General features: G+C 37.0%; 2 protein-coding genes across 2 annotated transcripts; both read left to right on the forward strand.

Moving 5' to 3' along the window:
* Positions 1 to 7,794: 7,794 nt before the first annotated feature.
* Positions 7,795 to 8,129, forward strand: BDF20DRAFT_875506 (uncharacterized protein; the record flags this gene model as incomplete). Its single annotated transcript, XM_053081326.1, has 1 exon — positions 7,795 to 8,129. The coding sequence occupies exon 1, from the start codon at positions 7,889 to 7,891 to the stop codon at positions 8,126 to 8,128; it is 240 nt and encodes a 79-aa protein (XP_052935843.1). The 5' UTR covers positions 7,795 to 7,888.
* A 5,590-nt stretch (positions 8,130 to 13,719) lies between these two features.
* BDF20DRAFT_875519 (uncharacterized protein) lies at positions 13,720 to 14,054 on the forward strand (the record flags this gene model as incomplete). Its single annotated transcript, XM_053081327.1, has 1 exon — positions 13,720 to 14,054. Exon 1 carries the CDS (start codon positions 13,814 to 13,816, stop codon positions 14,051 to 14,053), a length of 240 nt encoding a protein of 79 aa, XP_052935844.1. The 5' UTR covers positions 13,720 to 13,813.
* Between the last annotated feature and the right edge of the window lie 288 nt (positions 14,055 to 14,342).

A 14,342-nucleotide genomic window follows, 5' to 3' on the forward strand; every position in this document is an offset into this window, starting at 1 on the left:
TTATTCTTTATGGGTAAAGAGTTCAAAATAGTTACTGTAAGAACTTATTCATTTAAAGTGTTGACGGTGCATCAGTCGGTGTGAGAAGAGATATAACTAGAAAATGCGTCTTAGCTATTGACAAGAATGTCCTGATGTCAACAGCTATTTTTTCTTTTTTCTTTTGTTGTGTATGTGTAAGATATAACAGTAGAAAGAATAGAAAGACAAAGAGAAAGTCTGTGAAAACTCGTGGTAGGTTTATTAAGAGTCAATTAAGACAAAGACAAAGATAAAGACCAGTTTCTTTCTATACTTCAACTTGGGATCATATTTATACTTTTCAGGAACTTGATCTGAGAATGAGATGTGCCTTGCGGATTTCTAGGATTGCTTGGAAATTTCTAGGAAATCAGAACAGTAACATGAGACATGTCAAATTAATCGTATCATTGATATCAGTTGATATGACTATGTGAAAGAATACAATTGGATATTCATAGGCGGATATAGAGATGTTAAGAGAATATGGAAATTGCTGGAATAGACATGATCTTTCTGGATAATGTCTGGGTCTATACCTGATACAAGTGGTGTTGCTGAACCAGAGATCTTTTATCCGACCTTCAGGTCTCTGCTGCGCCATTCATATCATGAATACCTCAGTCTAATATGTCCATTGGATCTATCTTGATATTATCTGGCTTAGGATAAAAATATGTGTGGAACATGCTATAGCCTATTATTATAAAAATATTATCTCATAATGCACAGACAATAAAGAATATATCATTTATCCATATGTAATCTCAACAGTGAATGATTAAGTACCAGAAGAGAGTAATGTCATATTATGGGATAGTCACATAGCAAGTATTGCAGGATTTATTTGTCTCTGTCAATATCTATATACGGACTTATGCCTCAATATACAACAGTCATAAACAAAAATACCGTTCGGACACACCCCATCACACCACATCCCTCTTTTTCTGTCCTAATTTATCTGTTTGACATAGAAAGGCAAATTCGCTAAATGTCGAGGTCTTGAGCGATACAATTCATTTCATCAGCACGATACACCTGGGGCAACACCGTGCCACCATCAGATATTCAATAGACATAACGAGATACAACTTCACAAATTCAACATAGTCCATACCGGCGAGGAATTAAGTACCATCACCTTGTCTTCATAGGAGGCATATGAATCTGCATTACCATAACCATATTATTGAGAAATAACCGCCTATTTTACAACCGCTTTTTATACTGTGTCAGTAGCTTTTGTGTACAGTGTGGTATTCGCTAGTTTTAACTATAAGATAAAAGGTAAAGAATAACACAAGAGAAAATAAACACGAAAGCTTAACGAAATCAAACCACCGTCTTTATTTCTCTTTCAAAAACAAACTAAAGAAAAAGAAAAGAAAACTAAAATTACTGCTATTAATAAAGACTTATTGTGTTTGCTGTCTACGAAATGATTGTATCGAGATCTATAGCTGACACTGATGTATTATGGTCAGATAATACTCAGTGAATCAGAGGTTTCCGTAAAAGAATAGGTCTTCCCTTTAAGTGGATAATTACTCGTCCATCCCAGAGCGGATTGATTTGTAATGTGCTATCCTGGCAGATCCAGGGTGATCATGCAGCTACATCTATAATGCAATATCTATCGGCCACCAGTTGTGTAGCTCAGATACTGTGGGAATGATTATAGATGTTAGCTAGGAAGAGATATTCGTGCGTGGTGTTCTTTTGATTGCGTGAACAGTTGTTGTATTAATAAAGAGTGATTGATCCTTTTTATCTCCAACCATACTTTATTTCCGGAACAGGGAGCAGTACCGCGACCTACTATGTTCTGGTTGTTGAATCAATATATCCTACGAGTACATATACCAATCCTGCTATATACCTAAACGTCATATAGCCATAGATAATCTAAGTGAAATATATTTCATAAAGATAACCTGTTCAGTTCTCATGTGAGGTAGCTAATCTCACATAAGAATTATCCTTAATCCATATTCTTTTCTTATTTTATCTTTACTTATTATACATTTGATCTAAGACTCAAATGTATGCAATCGAACACACGCTTACCAAACGGGAACGAAGATGCGGTATTTGACGACTTGAGAGTTAAATATCACTTAATTAAAAACAGTAAAAGCATAACGAGATCAAACTAGTAAGTCTTTATTTTGAATTAAGTGAAGTTCAAAGAGAAGAAAATATCTTCTTCATATTGCGGAACGTAGAAACTGACAGCTGAGTTAATCTACTCAAAGAAGACGTACGTCTTCTGAACCGTAAAAGAATAGAATTCTCCTTGAGGAGATGACGCATCTACCCGGAGCGGGTGGACTTGTAAACGTATCCATGGCTTGATCTAGTGATCATGCAACTAACCTATTTTCCCGTGCTAACCATTATGTAGCACTGCTTGCAGTAAAATAGTATTTGTGATTTATATTTTACAATAACAATCAAAGTAAAAAATAACGAGACTGCCAAAAAGAGATTACCCTCTATTCATTCATTGTAGGAGTAGATCTTTTATACTTTAAGTTAGTAAGACATGTGTTCCAGTGAGAGTATGTTATTAACCATAAACCCATGAGTGTATGCAACCCTAATTGTTTCTAAGTTGTTGTCTCATTATGCTGGACTGGGTTGTCTCAACAGATCATGACAGTATTAATTAGGAAAATGGTATTCGTGCGTGGTGTTTGAATTGAGTGAACAGTTATTGTAAAGAAGGATGATCGCAGCCTATTACTGTATCTTGTAATCATTCTTTATGCCGAAGGCAGAGAAAAGTATTTAAATCCTATTATACCTTGGTGTTGAATCAATATATCCTGCATGTCCATATAGTAACGTTTTACAGTAAAATAAGTAAGCTACTGTATATGTATCCTAAATGGCAACCTGTTCAGCCTTATACGAGGTAGCTAATCTCGTAGAAGAATCATCACTTATTCTATATTCGTTTCTTACTCTACTTTATATTTGATTTATCCAGTTACTTTAAAAGACTTATACAGTAGGTACAAGAGTCGAAAATCAAGATAAACACGCGCACAAATACATAATTGTTGATCTTCAAAGAATTAAGGTTAATAAAAAAAAAGTTAGAATTCTGTGAGAACTTGTTATACTCTTTATTCAGTGAAAATCGTACAAAAGCAAAACATATCTAGATTATGAAAAATCTTCTATCTTTTAAAGGATGATGTGTTGGGCTGAGTAGAGCGGGTTTAGCCGGTGTCATATAGACTGTTTCATCAAAGACACGGGTACCTTCACTATGGTTGAGCGCGGGTACTTACTCATTGAAAGGTTAGAGTATCGGACTGTAAGCAATTGGCGACGAATATATAAATAGAATGATAAGACCACTAACCAATGTCCGCTTTCTGACAGATCATTGTGAAAGAGTGAATTATTATTGAAGTACTATATGTACTATGGATCTGTTAACCTCATATGTTGTACGTCTTCATTGAGCAGAATAACTCAGCTGTCAGTTTCTATGTTCCGCAATATGAAGAAGATATTCAAATTCTTGCAATAGATATTTTTTCTTCTCTTCGAACTTAACCTGATTCAAAATAAAGACCTACTAGTTTGATCTCGTTAACTTTTTATTGTTTTAACTATGTAAGTGATATTTAACTCTACAAGTCGTCAAATACCACAATTTTTTTAAGGAAGAACCTTACTGTAACAAAAATGTCTACTGCAAGCAATTACGAACCTTCTTCTCCTTCTCCTGCCGACCTCTTCGGTTACGACAGCTCTCTGTCCGAAGACACAGAGATGCATGACGCTGCTGTTCTTTCTGCCCCTTCTGCTTCCACTGCTTCTGGTGTTAGATCGTCCCAACAGACGGTTCATAAAACCATGGGACATGCAGAAAGCAGGCACCCTTCCACTTCTGCAAATATTTTTGCATATAATGATGTTGGCAATGAAACTAATTCGCATCTTGATAACAATAGCATTAATATTAATGCCCCTGAGTTGGATGGTCAAAATTTGACTATTATTTCTAACAATGTCTTGATCGTACGGTATAAGACTCAAATCAACCAGTTACACTTAAAATGTTCGACGACTTCTAATGCTTCCGAAGTTCAGAACATGCGCAACACTATCAATGAGCTTCGTCAATTGATGGAGGATTTGATGAACGAGGGTAAGCCACCTCATAAAAAATTTTCAAACCACGGCACTGCGCAATCAAAGTATGCGCACCCGCACATTCCTCTCAGGGAAATCCCTCTGTTTCAGTTGGTAGACGACGCGCCTGAGGTTAAAACCGAAGGTAGGATCTCGTACGAGAACGCTGAGTCATTCACTACGGCCTTTGAAACAATTCTACAAAGCCATGATTGTGATCTGAATGCATGCTGGCACAAGTATTTAGTATCATCATTCTTGGTTAGTAAAAATAGCATTTACAGCCGTTGGTATGAAACCAATATCAACCCCAGGCCTGCAAAGACGAACTGGTCAAGCATTAAAGAAGCCATCATTGAGCGCTTTGGGTACCTTTCAACACCCAGTAACAAAATAGAAAATTTTGTTACGATGCGCCAGTCGAAAACTGAGCTTCTGCGCGACTATGTGGATCGCTATAGACAAGCTATTCACCGTCTTCTTGGCGCCCCTCTCCCCAACTCTGTTGTTGCTGTTGCTTTGTTCGTCGAGTCTCTTTTGCCTATGACGAAAAAAGAGGTTAAAAAATCGTTGAAGAAACACAACGATAAGGGCCTTAAAGCGACTTATTACCCTGAAACACTAGAGGAAGTATATAAGCATATTGAAGTTCATTACGGTCCTATTCAGGAAGCCCTCTACCATGCTTTGGCTACCAACGTTTCGCCAAAAAAGAAAGCTGAGACGAGCCATAGTGGCATTAAAAGTAAACAAACCGGTTCTGAAAACGATTTTCAGAAAAAGCAACGTCCCGCTCCCGCTACTGCTAAAAACCTTTGCAATTATTGCAAAAAGGAGGCATTCGCTTACAGTATCATTACGTGAAATTCATGGAGGTTATAATGGATACGTTGGACAGACTGGACATGAAAGGCTATTTTATCGTAATGGATAATTGCAGGATCCACCATGCGCAATTCGTTGTCGATACTATCAACAAACGCGGCTACAAGCCGCTATTCATGCCCGCTTACTCACCATTTTTGAACCCAATTGAAGAATGCTGGGCAAAAATCAAAGCAGGCATTAGAAGGAATCCTCTTCAAAAAGGTGATGATCTCTCTCCACGTATCAGCGAAGCAAGCAAAACAGTTACGCCCGATGATTGTCTTGGATGGGTAAGGTACGCTGAGAGTTTCTGGGAGAGATGTTTACAGAAGGAAGTAGGGTTACGATGAACGATAATGTTATTTTCAATTACTGTATGCTTTCAGAATTAATATTGACGTCTAAAATGTAAAAAAAATCTACAATAAAATCCTACTTCGTCTAAAATCGAAAGTCTATAGTCCACTAAAAAAAAAAAGTCCCAATTAAGGTACGTACCGACTTCGTCCACAAAATTTTCGAAATCGTCCCTTATAAAACTTAAAATACTGTAACGGTATAAAACCTCCCTGTGAACTAGCCACTCGGCTGAATTGCCTGTTATACGCTGATGATGTGGTACTGATTGCAAACCAACGCCATCTACAACATCTATTACATCTGTTGTATCCAAGATACAACTATACGTCTTAAACTACAGAACGACTTCAGTACCCGCTTGACAATCTGATACACATCTACTTTGACACCCGCTTGCGGCTAGATCTTATCATTCTCATGATAGTTTTAGTTCAGTTGTATTAATAGTTGAATACCCGTTAATAACCCCGTTTCTCATATAAAAGTATCATTCTCAACAGACTTGAATAAAGAGTATCTTTGTTGTGTCTGTGTCGTATTTGAGGGTAGATGATATAGAAATATTAAAAACATAATTCACTTTATGAAGGATAAAGATGAATTATACAATATTGCAAACCAGAAATAATTAGAAACTACATAAACTCTAATATATGAGTACCGTGAATTAAGTGTTGTGTTTAGTTGACAGCATCATATGAGATGTGGAGACCTCGTATACAAATTATACAAGATCCTCACACCTCATTACTGCTGAAATAATATAAAGTAGAGTAGGAAACGAATATAGAATAAGTGATGATTCTTATACGAGATTAGCTACCTCGTATAAGGCTGAACAGGTTGTCATTTAGGATATATAGTTTACTTATTTTGCTATAATACGTTACTATATGACATGGGATATATAGTAGAATTAATATATGGACATGCAGGATATATTGATTCAACACCAAGGTATAATAGGTTATAAGTACTATTCTCTGCCTTCGGCATAAAGAATGATTACAAGATAATAGGTTGTGATCATCCTTTACAATAACTGTTCACTCAACTCAAACACCACGCACGAATACTATTTTCCTGCAAGCAGTGCTACATAATGGTTAGCACGGGAAAATAGGTTAGTTGCATGATCACTAGATCAAGCCATGGATACGTTTACAAGTCCACCCGCTCCGGGTAGATGCGTAATCTCCTCAAGGGAGAATTCTATTCTTTTACGGTTCAGAAGACGTACGTCTTCTTTCAGTAGAATAACTCAGCTGCCAGTTTCTAGGTTCCGCAATATGAAGAAGATATTTAAATTTTTGCAGTAGATATTTTTCTTCTCTTTGAACTTAACTTGATTCAAAATAAAACGTACTAGTTTGATCTCGTTAACTTTTTATTGTTTTAACTAAGTGATATTTAACTCCACAAGTCGTCAAATACCACAGCTGTATTTCAACTTTGCAAGATTCTAGAAGAAGTCTAATCTCATATTATGGTTATATGGTTACTCCTAATGTCATAACTCCGATCATTATGTAATAACTCTGGCTCATATATACAACAATAATACATCGCAAAAGGTTCAAATTTACGCCTCCTTGGGTATGTACAGTATACAGTAGCTTAACAGTTGCTGGGTCACTATGTTGGGCGCAGCCACGGCTTCTCATCACAGGTGTGTTGAAACCTGCTTCATCAATGAAAATACAATTCGTTTGAAGATCCACACCTTTCGTCTTCCATTCAGTAATAATGATGCCAAAACGAAGATAGATGGTTTTTGGAGCATCTCTTTCAAGAAGAGTACTGTATACTTGTTTGCGTTCTTGACTGTTAATGAACATTTCCCGGTAATATATTTCCAAACCGGGAATGGACACTTCTAAGCGTTCAAAATGGTCAGCGAGGGCGACCTGAGCCATTGCCAATGTAGTGAACGGATTCTAATCGAAGAGTTCGATAAGAAATGCCGTATGCTCTAAGAAAAGCTTCTTTTGGTTTCGAGGATACAAAATTTTACCAATGCTTGGCGCCACTGAGCCACTCCCTTTTTGTTATATTTTTTGACCAACTCCTAAGCGCTACTTCGAAGATTACCACAGAGTGCTGCAGCCTTGGTGTTGAAATCCCATGCTCGCGCTTTATATTTATTAGGCTGTTGTATCGATGAAGAGATCACTGCTGAATATTACATAATAAAACCGAAGTACGCTTCGTTATTGATAGTTATAATTAAATGGCAGGTTACTTCACGTACATGATCTATTGGTACTTCAGTCTAGAATTTACATTGTTGATTGAGGTGACTTATCCAGTTTCTATTAGCCTCTATAACTATTACCTTATAGAGTGAGAGGTCTTTATTTGCTATTCCGCAGACATTATTCTATTCCAGACTCCACCTATTAAAGGTCGTAGAGGAGGTACACTAGATTCGGTGATCACTTTATTGTAAATTTATAATCTTCATCACGATTATGGTAACCATTGAATGCCCATGTCGATTATATCCTCTTCTCTACTGGTTCCTATAATGGACGCTATTAGTATCATTCAGAACCAGTCTATATACCCAATCACTTGTTGTCCGATAGGGCAATCTTTATATTGCCCGATACTACTAAGTCCGACCAGTCAGGGTCGAGTTACACATTTCTGTTGCTCTCTTTCGGTGTTCCTGTCGCTGGTGTTTATTGGTCCTTTCTCCGGGTTACAAGATCAGTTAACATAGTCCATGGTGAATAGGCCTGTATACCCACTCCGTAAAAGATATAAATACCAGTTGATTCTGTTCATCTAGACGAACTTCATCTTAATTTTAAGAAAGAAATAAACTTGAACCTTCCAGAGTTTTCACAGACTTGTCACTGTTTATTTCCTATTTTATTTATATTTTGATCTTACCGATCCAACATTTTTTTCTGTGAATTACAATTTTTACTATGAACTCTCCAAGCTCTAATAATAATACTGCTGCTGCTGTCGGTGCTGGTCCTTCTCCTACACCTGTTGCTCCTTCAGTACAAAATGAAAATTCGGCAAACTCGTCCTCTGCTGGCTCCACCAAGGAAGATCTTTTTGGCTCGTCATCGCTCTCTCCCATGGCAGCTCCTCCTACCGCTGACTCGCCCATGTCTTTTTTCCTTGATGATGCAGAGTCATTTCTGCAGACTACTGCTACCGCCCTTCCCATTCCTGCTGTTGGAGATGAGGCAGGTGATAAATCCTTTGATGAAGTTTCCGCTTCCGCCTTGAAGTTTTTCAGGAGTGAGATGACGAGATATTTACAAGAGATGATCAATGCCCGCTTAGCAAACAATAATGTTGCATATGATGAGGCGATGCAGAACCTTAACAGAACTAAACATGCCATGAATACTACTAAAGAACTTTCTGATGTGATGAAACGCTCTAAATCTAGAAGCAGTGATGAATCAAATACTCGCACACTTGGCCTGACCCTGAATCGTCGTGATTTGCCAAAATTCCAATTAAATTCTGCCATCATAAAACCATTTCCCAATGAAGAATCATTTGAATCTGTGGATCATTTTTTGAAAACCTTTGAAAATGTTATTTTATCCTCCAATACACCTAACATCAACAAAATTTGGAAAAAGCTATTACCTCTCTGTCTCCCACCGGGTGATGATGTGTGGAATGAAAACACACTGATGAAATACGAATTGTGGGCCGAAGCTCGTGAAGCCTTCAAGAAGCACCATGGTTCCACTGTTGCTACTCGTCGTTTTGTAGAACAAGTCTTCACAATGAAAATGAATCATAAAGAAAGCATAGTAGAATATTCACGCAAATTTCTACAAACCATGTATAATGCTGGCATATCCAGGGAGGATCCTCGTGTGGCCGACCGATTTTTGGCATCTCTTATTCCACCAGTACAGACGGTGGTGCGTATGGCTGTGGCTAGCGCCAATCGAAGCTCTGGTAAAGAGCAGAGCTGGACCGTAGAAGCTTTGACTGAGATGGCTCGGGACATCCTGGGAGATGACAACTTTTCCTATAAATATGCTACATCGCTAATTCCCGGTCAATCCAGATATCAAGAAGACAATTATCAGAATCCTTATATGCGTTCGAACAAACCTCGCTCTTTAAAGAAGCTTGGTCATCATGACCTCCGATCATATAAAGATCGTCGATTCAATTTCTTGAATTTCTACTGCAAAAGCCATGGTAAAAACTCTACGCACAATACAAAAGACTGTTTCACGTTGAAGAATAATAATGGCTCCACTGATAACAAGAAAAGTGATAAAAAGCCATTTGTAAAAGGTATATGTAAGCATTGCGATGATAAGTGGTATCCTGGACACAAATGTAACAAGGATGATCAGAAAATGAAGGCAATGTCACATACTATTCTCGCAGTAAATCTTCAACAACCACTGCAATTAATGAAATGGAACGGGGCATTGAAAATATGGACACCGCAGTCATTCAATCCGAAGATGCGGACATGACAGACAAAGCTTTTGATTGTAAGTCGTCGTTATCTAAATCTGCCATTATATTTAAACCAATGGATAATAACCTAAACCTTCCTACTCCTATTAAAATAGAGGGTAAAATTCTTAAAGGCAAGATCGATACTGGAAGTACTGTTAGCTTCATAAATTTATCTACATATAATAATGATTTATCTTTAAATAAAATTGTTAAAATCAATGGTACTTATAACCTCTTGAATGACAATAATTCAATTCCTCGTATTGGTAAAACTATTCCTTTAACTGTACAATACATTAATGGTATCCAATTTCAACACGAATTTGAAATTATAAAACTAAACAAAGATTTTGACTTTGATGTCCTTCTTGGCACTGATATACTGGTCAAACTAAATATAACATTACATGGAGTTGCTTATAAACTTGAGAGGAGTGAAGATTTTGATAACCTGAATCATGAAACGGCCATAAAACATGAGCCGGATGCATCCCCTGCTGGCACACCCGAGCAGATGCGAAAATTCATGGAGTACCTTGAACCTTCATTAAGTGCCAACAAAGCTATCCCTGAAACATCTTCCTGTCCCTTGAGGGAATCAATTGTTTATTTGCCAACTACCCCTGGCGCCACGGCATACCGTCGTCAATATCCTATTCCACATGCTTTACGTCCTGTTATTGATGAACAAGTACAACTTTGGCTAAAAACTGGTACTATAGTAAAGTGCCGGAGGAATACTTCATTTAATAGTCCATTGCTGACTGTTCCGAAGAAATCAAAAACTGGTGAAATTACTGGTTATCGTGTTTGCCTAGATGTACGTCTCTTGAATCGTATTTTACCTCCCACGTTTAATTATCCTGTCCCATTAGTTGGAGATATATTTCGTAATCTGGCCTATAAAAAATACTTCACTACAATTGATTTGACTAGTGCCTATCATCGTTTTGAAGTAGCTAAAGAAGACCAACATAAGTTGTCCTTTACACATCTGGACGGCAACCAGTATATGTTTATTAAGGCCTGTTTCGGCTTAAAGTTTTTAACCTCTCAATTTCAGAAGGTTCTGGCTGGTTTGTTTGAAGACATGCCTTATGTACAGAACTTTGTTGACGATTGTGTTGTTGCAAGCACTTCGCTAGAGCAACATGTAACAGACGTTAAAAACGTCATCGACAGATTAACATCTGCCAATCTGATTATCAACATTGATAAATGTAGTTTTTTCCAACACTCTGTTCGACTTTTGGGTCATGTCGTTGATGCAACTGGCACTCATGTTGACGATAATAAGATCACCAACGTTCAAACATGGCCCAGACCTAAGACTGGTCGACAAATTCAGTCATTTTTAGGACTGGTCAATTACTTTCGTGCTTATATACCAATGATCTCTGATGTGAGCAAACCACTTACTCGGCTTAGTCATAAAGGCAACATTGAAAAGCTTTGGGACTCTACCCAAGAGAAAGCATTTAATTCTATTAAAGCCATCCTAAAGTCGCGTGTTGTTTTACATCATCCGAGAATGTCTAAACCCTTCTTTGTTGCAACTGATGCTTCACAGTACGGTGTTTCTGCTGTACTCTTCCAAAAAGATGATAAAGACCGTGATTTGTATATCAATTTTGTGTCTCAATCATTACAACCCTCTCAATGTAATTGGAGTACAACTAGAAGAGAATTATATGCGGTTATTTTCGCTTTAAAGAAATTCCGTGAATATCTCTTTGGCCGTCAATTCACCTTATACACGGACCATAAAAGTCTTACCTATCTCCACACCCAGAAAATTCTTAATCCAATGTTACTTGGATGGATTGAAACATTAATGGAATACGACTTTTCTGTTGTTCATATTCCTGGTTTTATGAATCGTTTGGCTGACCTTTTAAGCCGCTTGTATCCACCTCTTTCAGAGAGTGAACGCAAGCTGGGGGAGAATAGGGTTCTACAGAAAACATTAGTAAAGCGTAAAAAGTATAATGAAGATAAAAAATTGAACGTATTAGCTACCAAATTAGTAGAGAACAAAAGCATACCTGTAGAATATATAACTCCACCTGAGGAGGAGAGAAAACAATTATTGATTGACATGCATAATCTCGGACATGCCTCACATGTTGCAATGGTGAGAGACTTACATGACCAACAACTACATTGGAATAATATTTATGAAGATGCTAAAACTGTATGTGAAGCCTGTACACAATGTCAAAAGCACAATATTGTTCGTCGAGGATATCATCCCATAACGAACATTGTCAGTGCAAGACCTTTTGACCATATCAGTATGGATCTTGTAGGTCCCTTCAATCAAAGCTCTGATGGCTATCTCTATATTCTAATTGTTGTATGCATGTGTACAAAGTATGTAATTGTTCGCCCATTGAAGAATAAGCATTCAGATACAGTTGCCAAAACCTGTGTAAAAATATTTGCTGATTATGGTTTACCAAGAATAATTAGTTCTGATAATGGTACAGAATTTAAGAACAAGTTAATGAATGAAATATGTCATCATTTACACATCAAAAAGAATTACAATACAGCTATGTATGCTCAATCTAATGGTCATGTTGAAGCATACTGTAAAATCATTCAAAACACTTTGAGAAAAATGATTGATGGTAATTCTCGTGATTGGGATTTATATTTACCATTAGTACAGCTTTGCGCTAATAGACAAATTAAAAAGAAATCAATGAGTGCTCCTTTCTCATTGATGTTTGCTCGAAGAGTTAACCTACCTGATAACTACGCTGATGAGGATAGATACCCTGTCCTCCAAGAAACTACTACAATTAAAGAACTTGAAGATCAAATTGAAAAAATGGAAAAAATGGTTTTTCCCGCTATAGTTGAACGTACAAAGCAGTTGAATGAAAAGATCAATGAATATTACAATTCAAGCCATAAAATAGTGGATATTCCTGCTGGTACTCATGTTATGATCAGATTGCCTCAACGTAGTAACAAGCTTTCTGCACTGTATGATGGTCCATACACTGTCGTTAGAAAGAATAAAGGTGGTTCTTACATATTAAAAACACCTGAGACTAATGAACTGTTACCAAGAAACTATGTTCCTTCAGAATTAAAAATTGTAAACATTGATGAAGGTGCCGTTGATGAATATTATGAAATTGAAGATATCTTGGAACATCGTGGTCCAAAGGGTAAACGTGAGTTTTTAGTGAAATGGAAAGGTTATACAAATGAACATAATACGTGGGTCAAAGCAAGCGATTTCTCTAGCACAGAACCGATTGATAAATACTGGCAAAAGCATGACCTGCAACAAGAAGAACAAGAACAGAATACAAAACAAAGAAATAGTAAACGAAAGAGAAATGTTACAGTAGTAATGCGACAACGCAATAAGCGTAAATCAAATTAAGAGAAGAAAAAGAAAGATGCTTACATGGTAAATGCCTTAGGCAGTTACCAAATGTTAGGTTACATATTTTAATTTCTGGCAAAAAATGAAGAGATGATCTATGAAACAATTTACGGATTTAATCTCACAATAATAACTTAAAATCTTCATCTCTACATATGTAAGCCGAATAACAATCACAAGGTAATTGTATTCTGGGGGAGAATAGTGTTGTATCGATGAAGAGATCACTGCTGAATATTACATAATAAAACCGAAGTACGCTTCGTTATTGATAGTTATAATTAAATGGCAGGTTACTTCACGTACATGATCTATTGGTACTTCAGTCTAGAATTTACATTGTTGATTGAGGTGACTTATCCAGTTTCTATTAGCCTCTATAACTATTACCTTATAGAGTGAGAGGTCTTTATTTGCTATTCCGCAGACATTATTCTATTCCAGACTCCACCTATTAAAGGTCGTAGAGGAGGTACACTAGATTCGGTGATCACTTTATTGTAAATTTATAATCTTCATCACGATTATGGTAACCATTGAATGCCCATGTCGATTATATCCTCTTCTCTACTGGTTCCTATAATGGACGCTATTAGTATCATTCAGAACCAGTCTATATACCCAATCACTTGTTGTCCGATAGGGCAATCTTTATATTGCCCGATACTACTAAGTCCGACCAGTCAGGGTCGAGTTACACATTTCTGTTGCTCTCTTTCGGTGTTCCTGTCGCTGGTGTTTATTGGTCCTTTCTCCGGGTTACAAGATCAGTTAACATAGTCCATGGTGAATAGGCCTGTATACCCACTCCGTAAAAGATATAAATACCAGTTGATTCTGTTCATCTAGACGAACTTCATCTTAATTTTAAGAAAGAAATAAACTTGAACCTTCCAGAGTTTTCACAGACTTGTCACTGTTTATTTCCTATTTTATTTATATTTTGATCTTACCGATCCAACATAGGCGAAGAAGGGCATTGTCATCATTTTTTAGAATTTTTCTTTGTTCGGTGGTTGTTAGCTTTCTCAAATTCAACGGCTAACTTCTCGGCTTCCTTAATTGAGCT

The sequence above is a fragment of the Mycotypha africana genome (genome assembly GCF_025528875.1).
Source record: "Mycotypha africana strain NRRL 2978 chromosome Unknown BDF20scaffold_6, whole genome shotgun sequence".
Lineage (NCBI taxonomy): Eukaryota > Fungi > Mucoromycota > Mucoromycetes > Mucorales > Mycotyphaceae > Mycotypha > Mycotypha africana.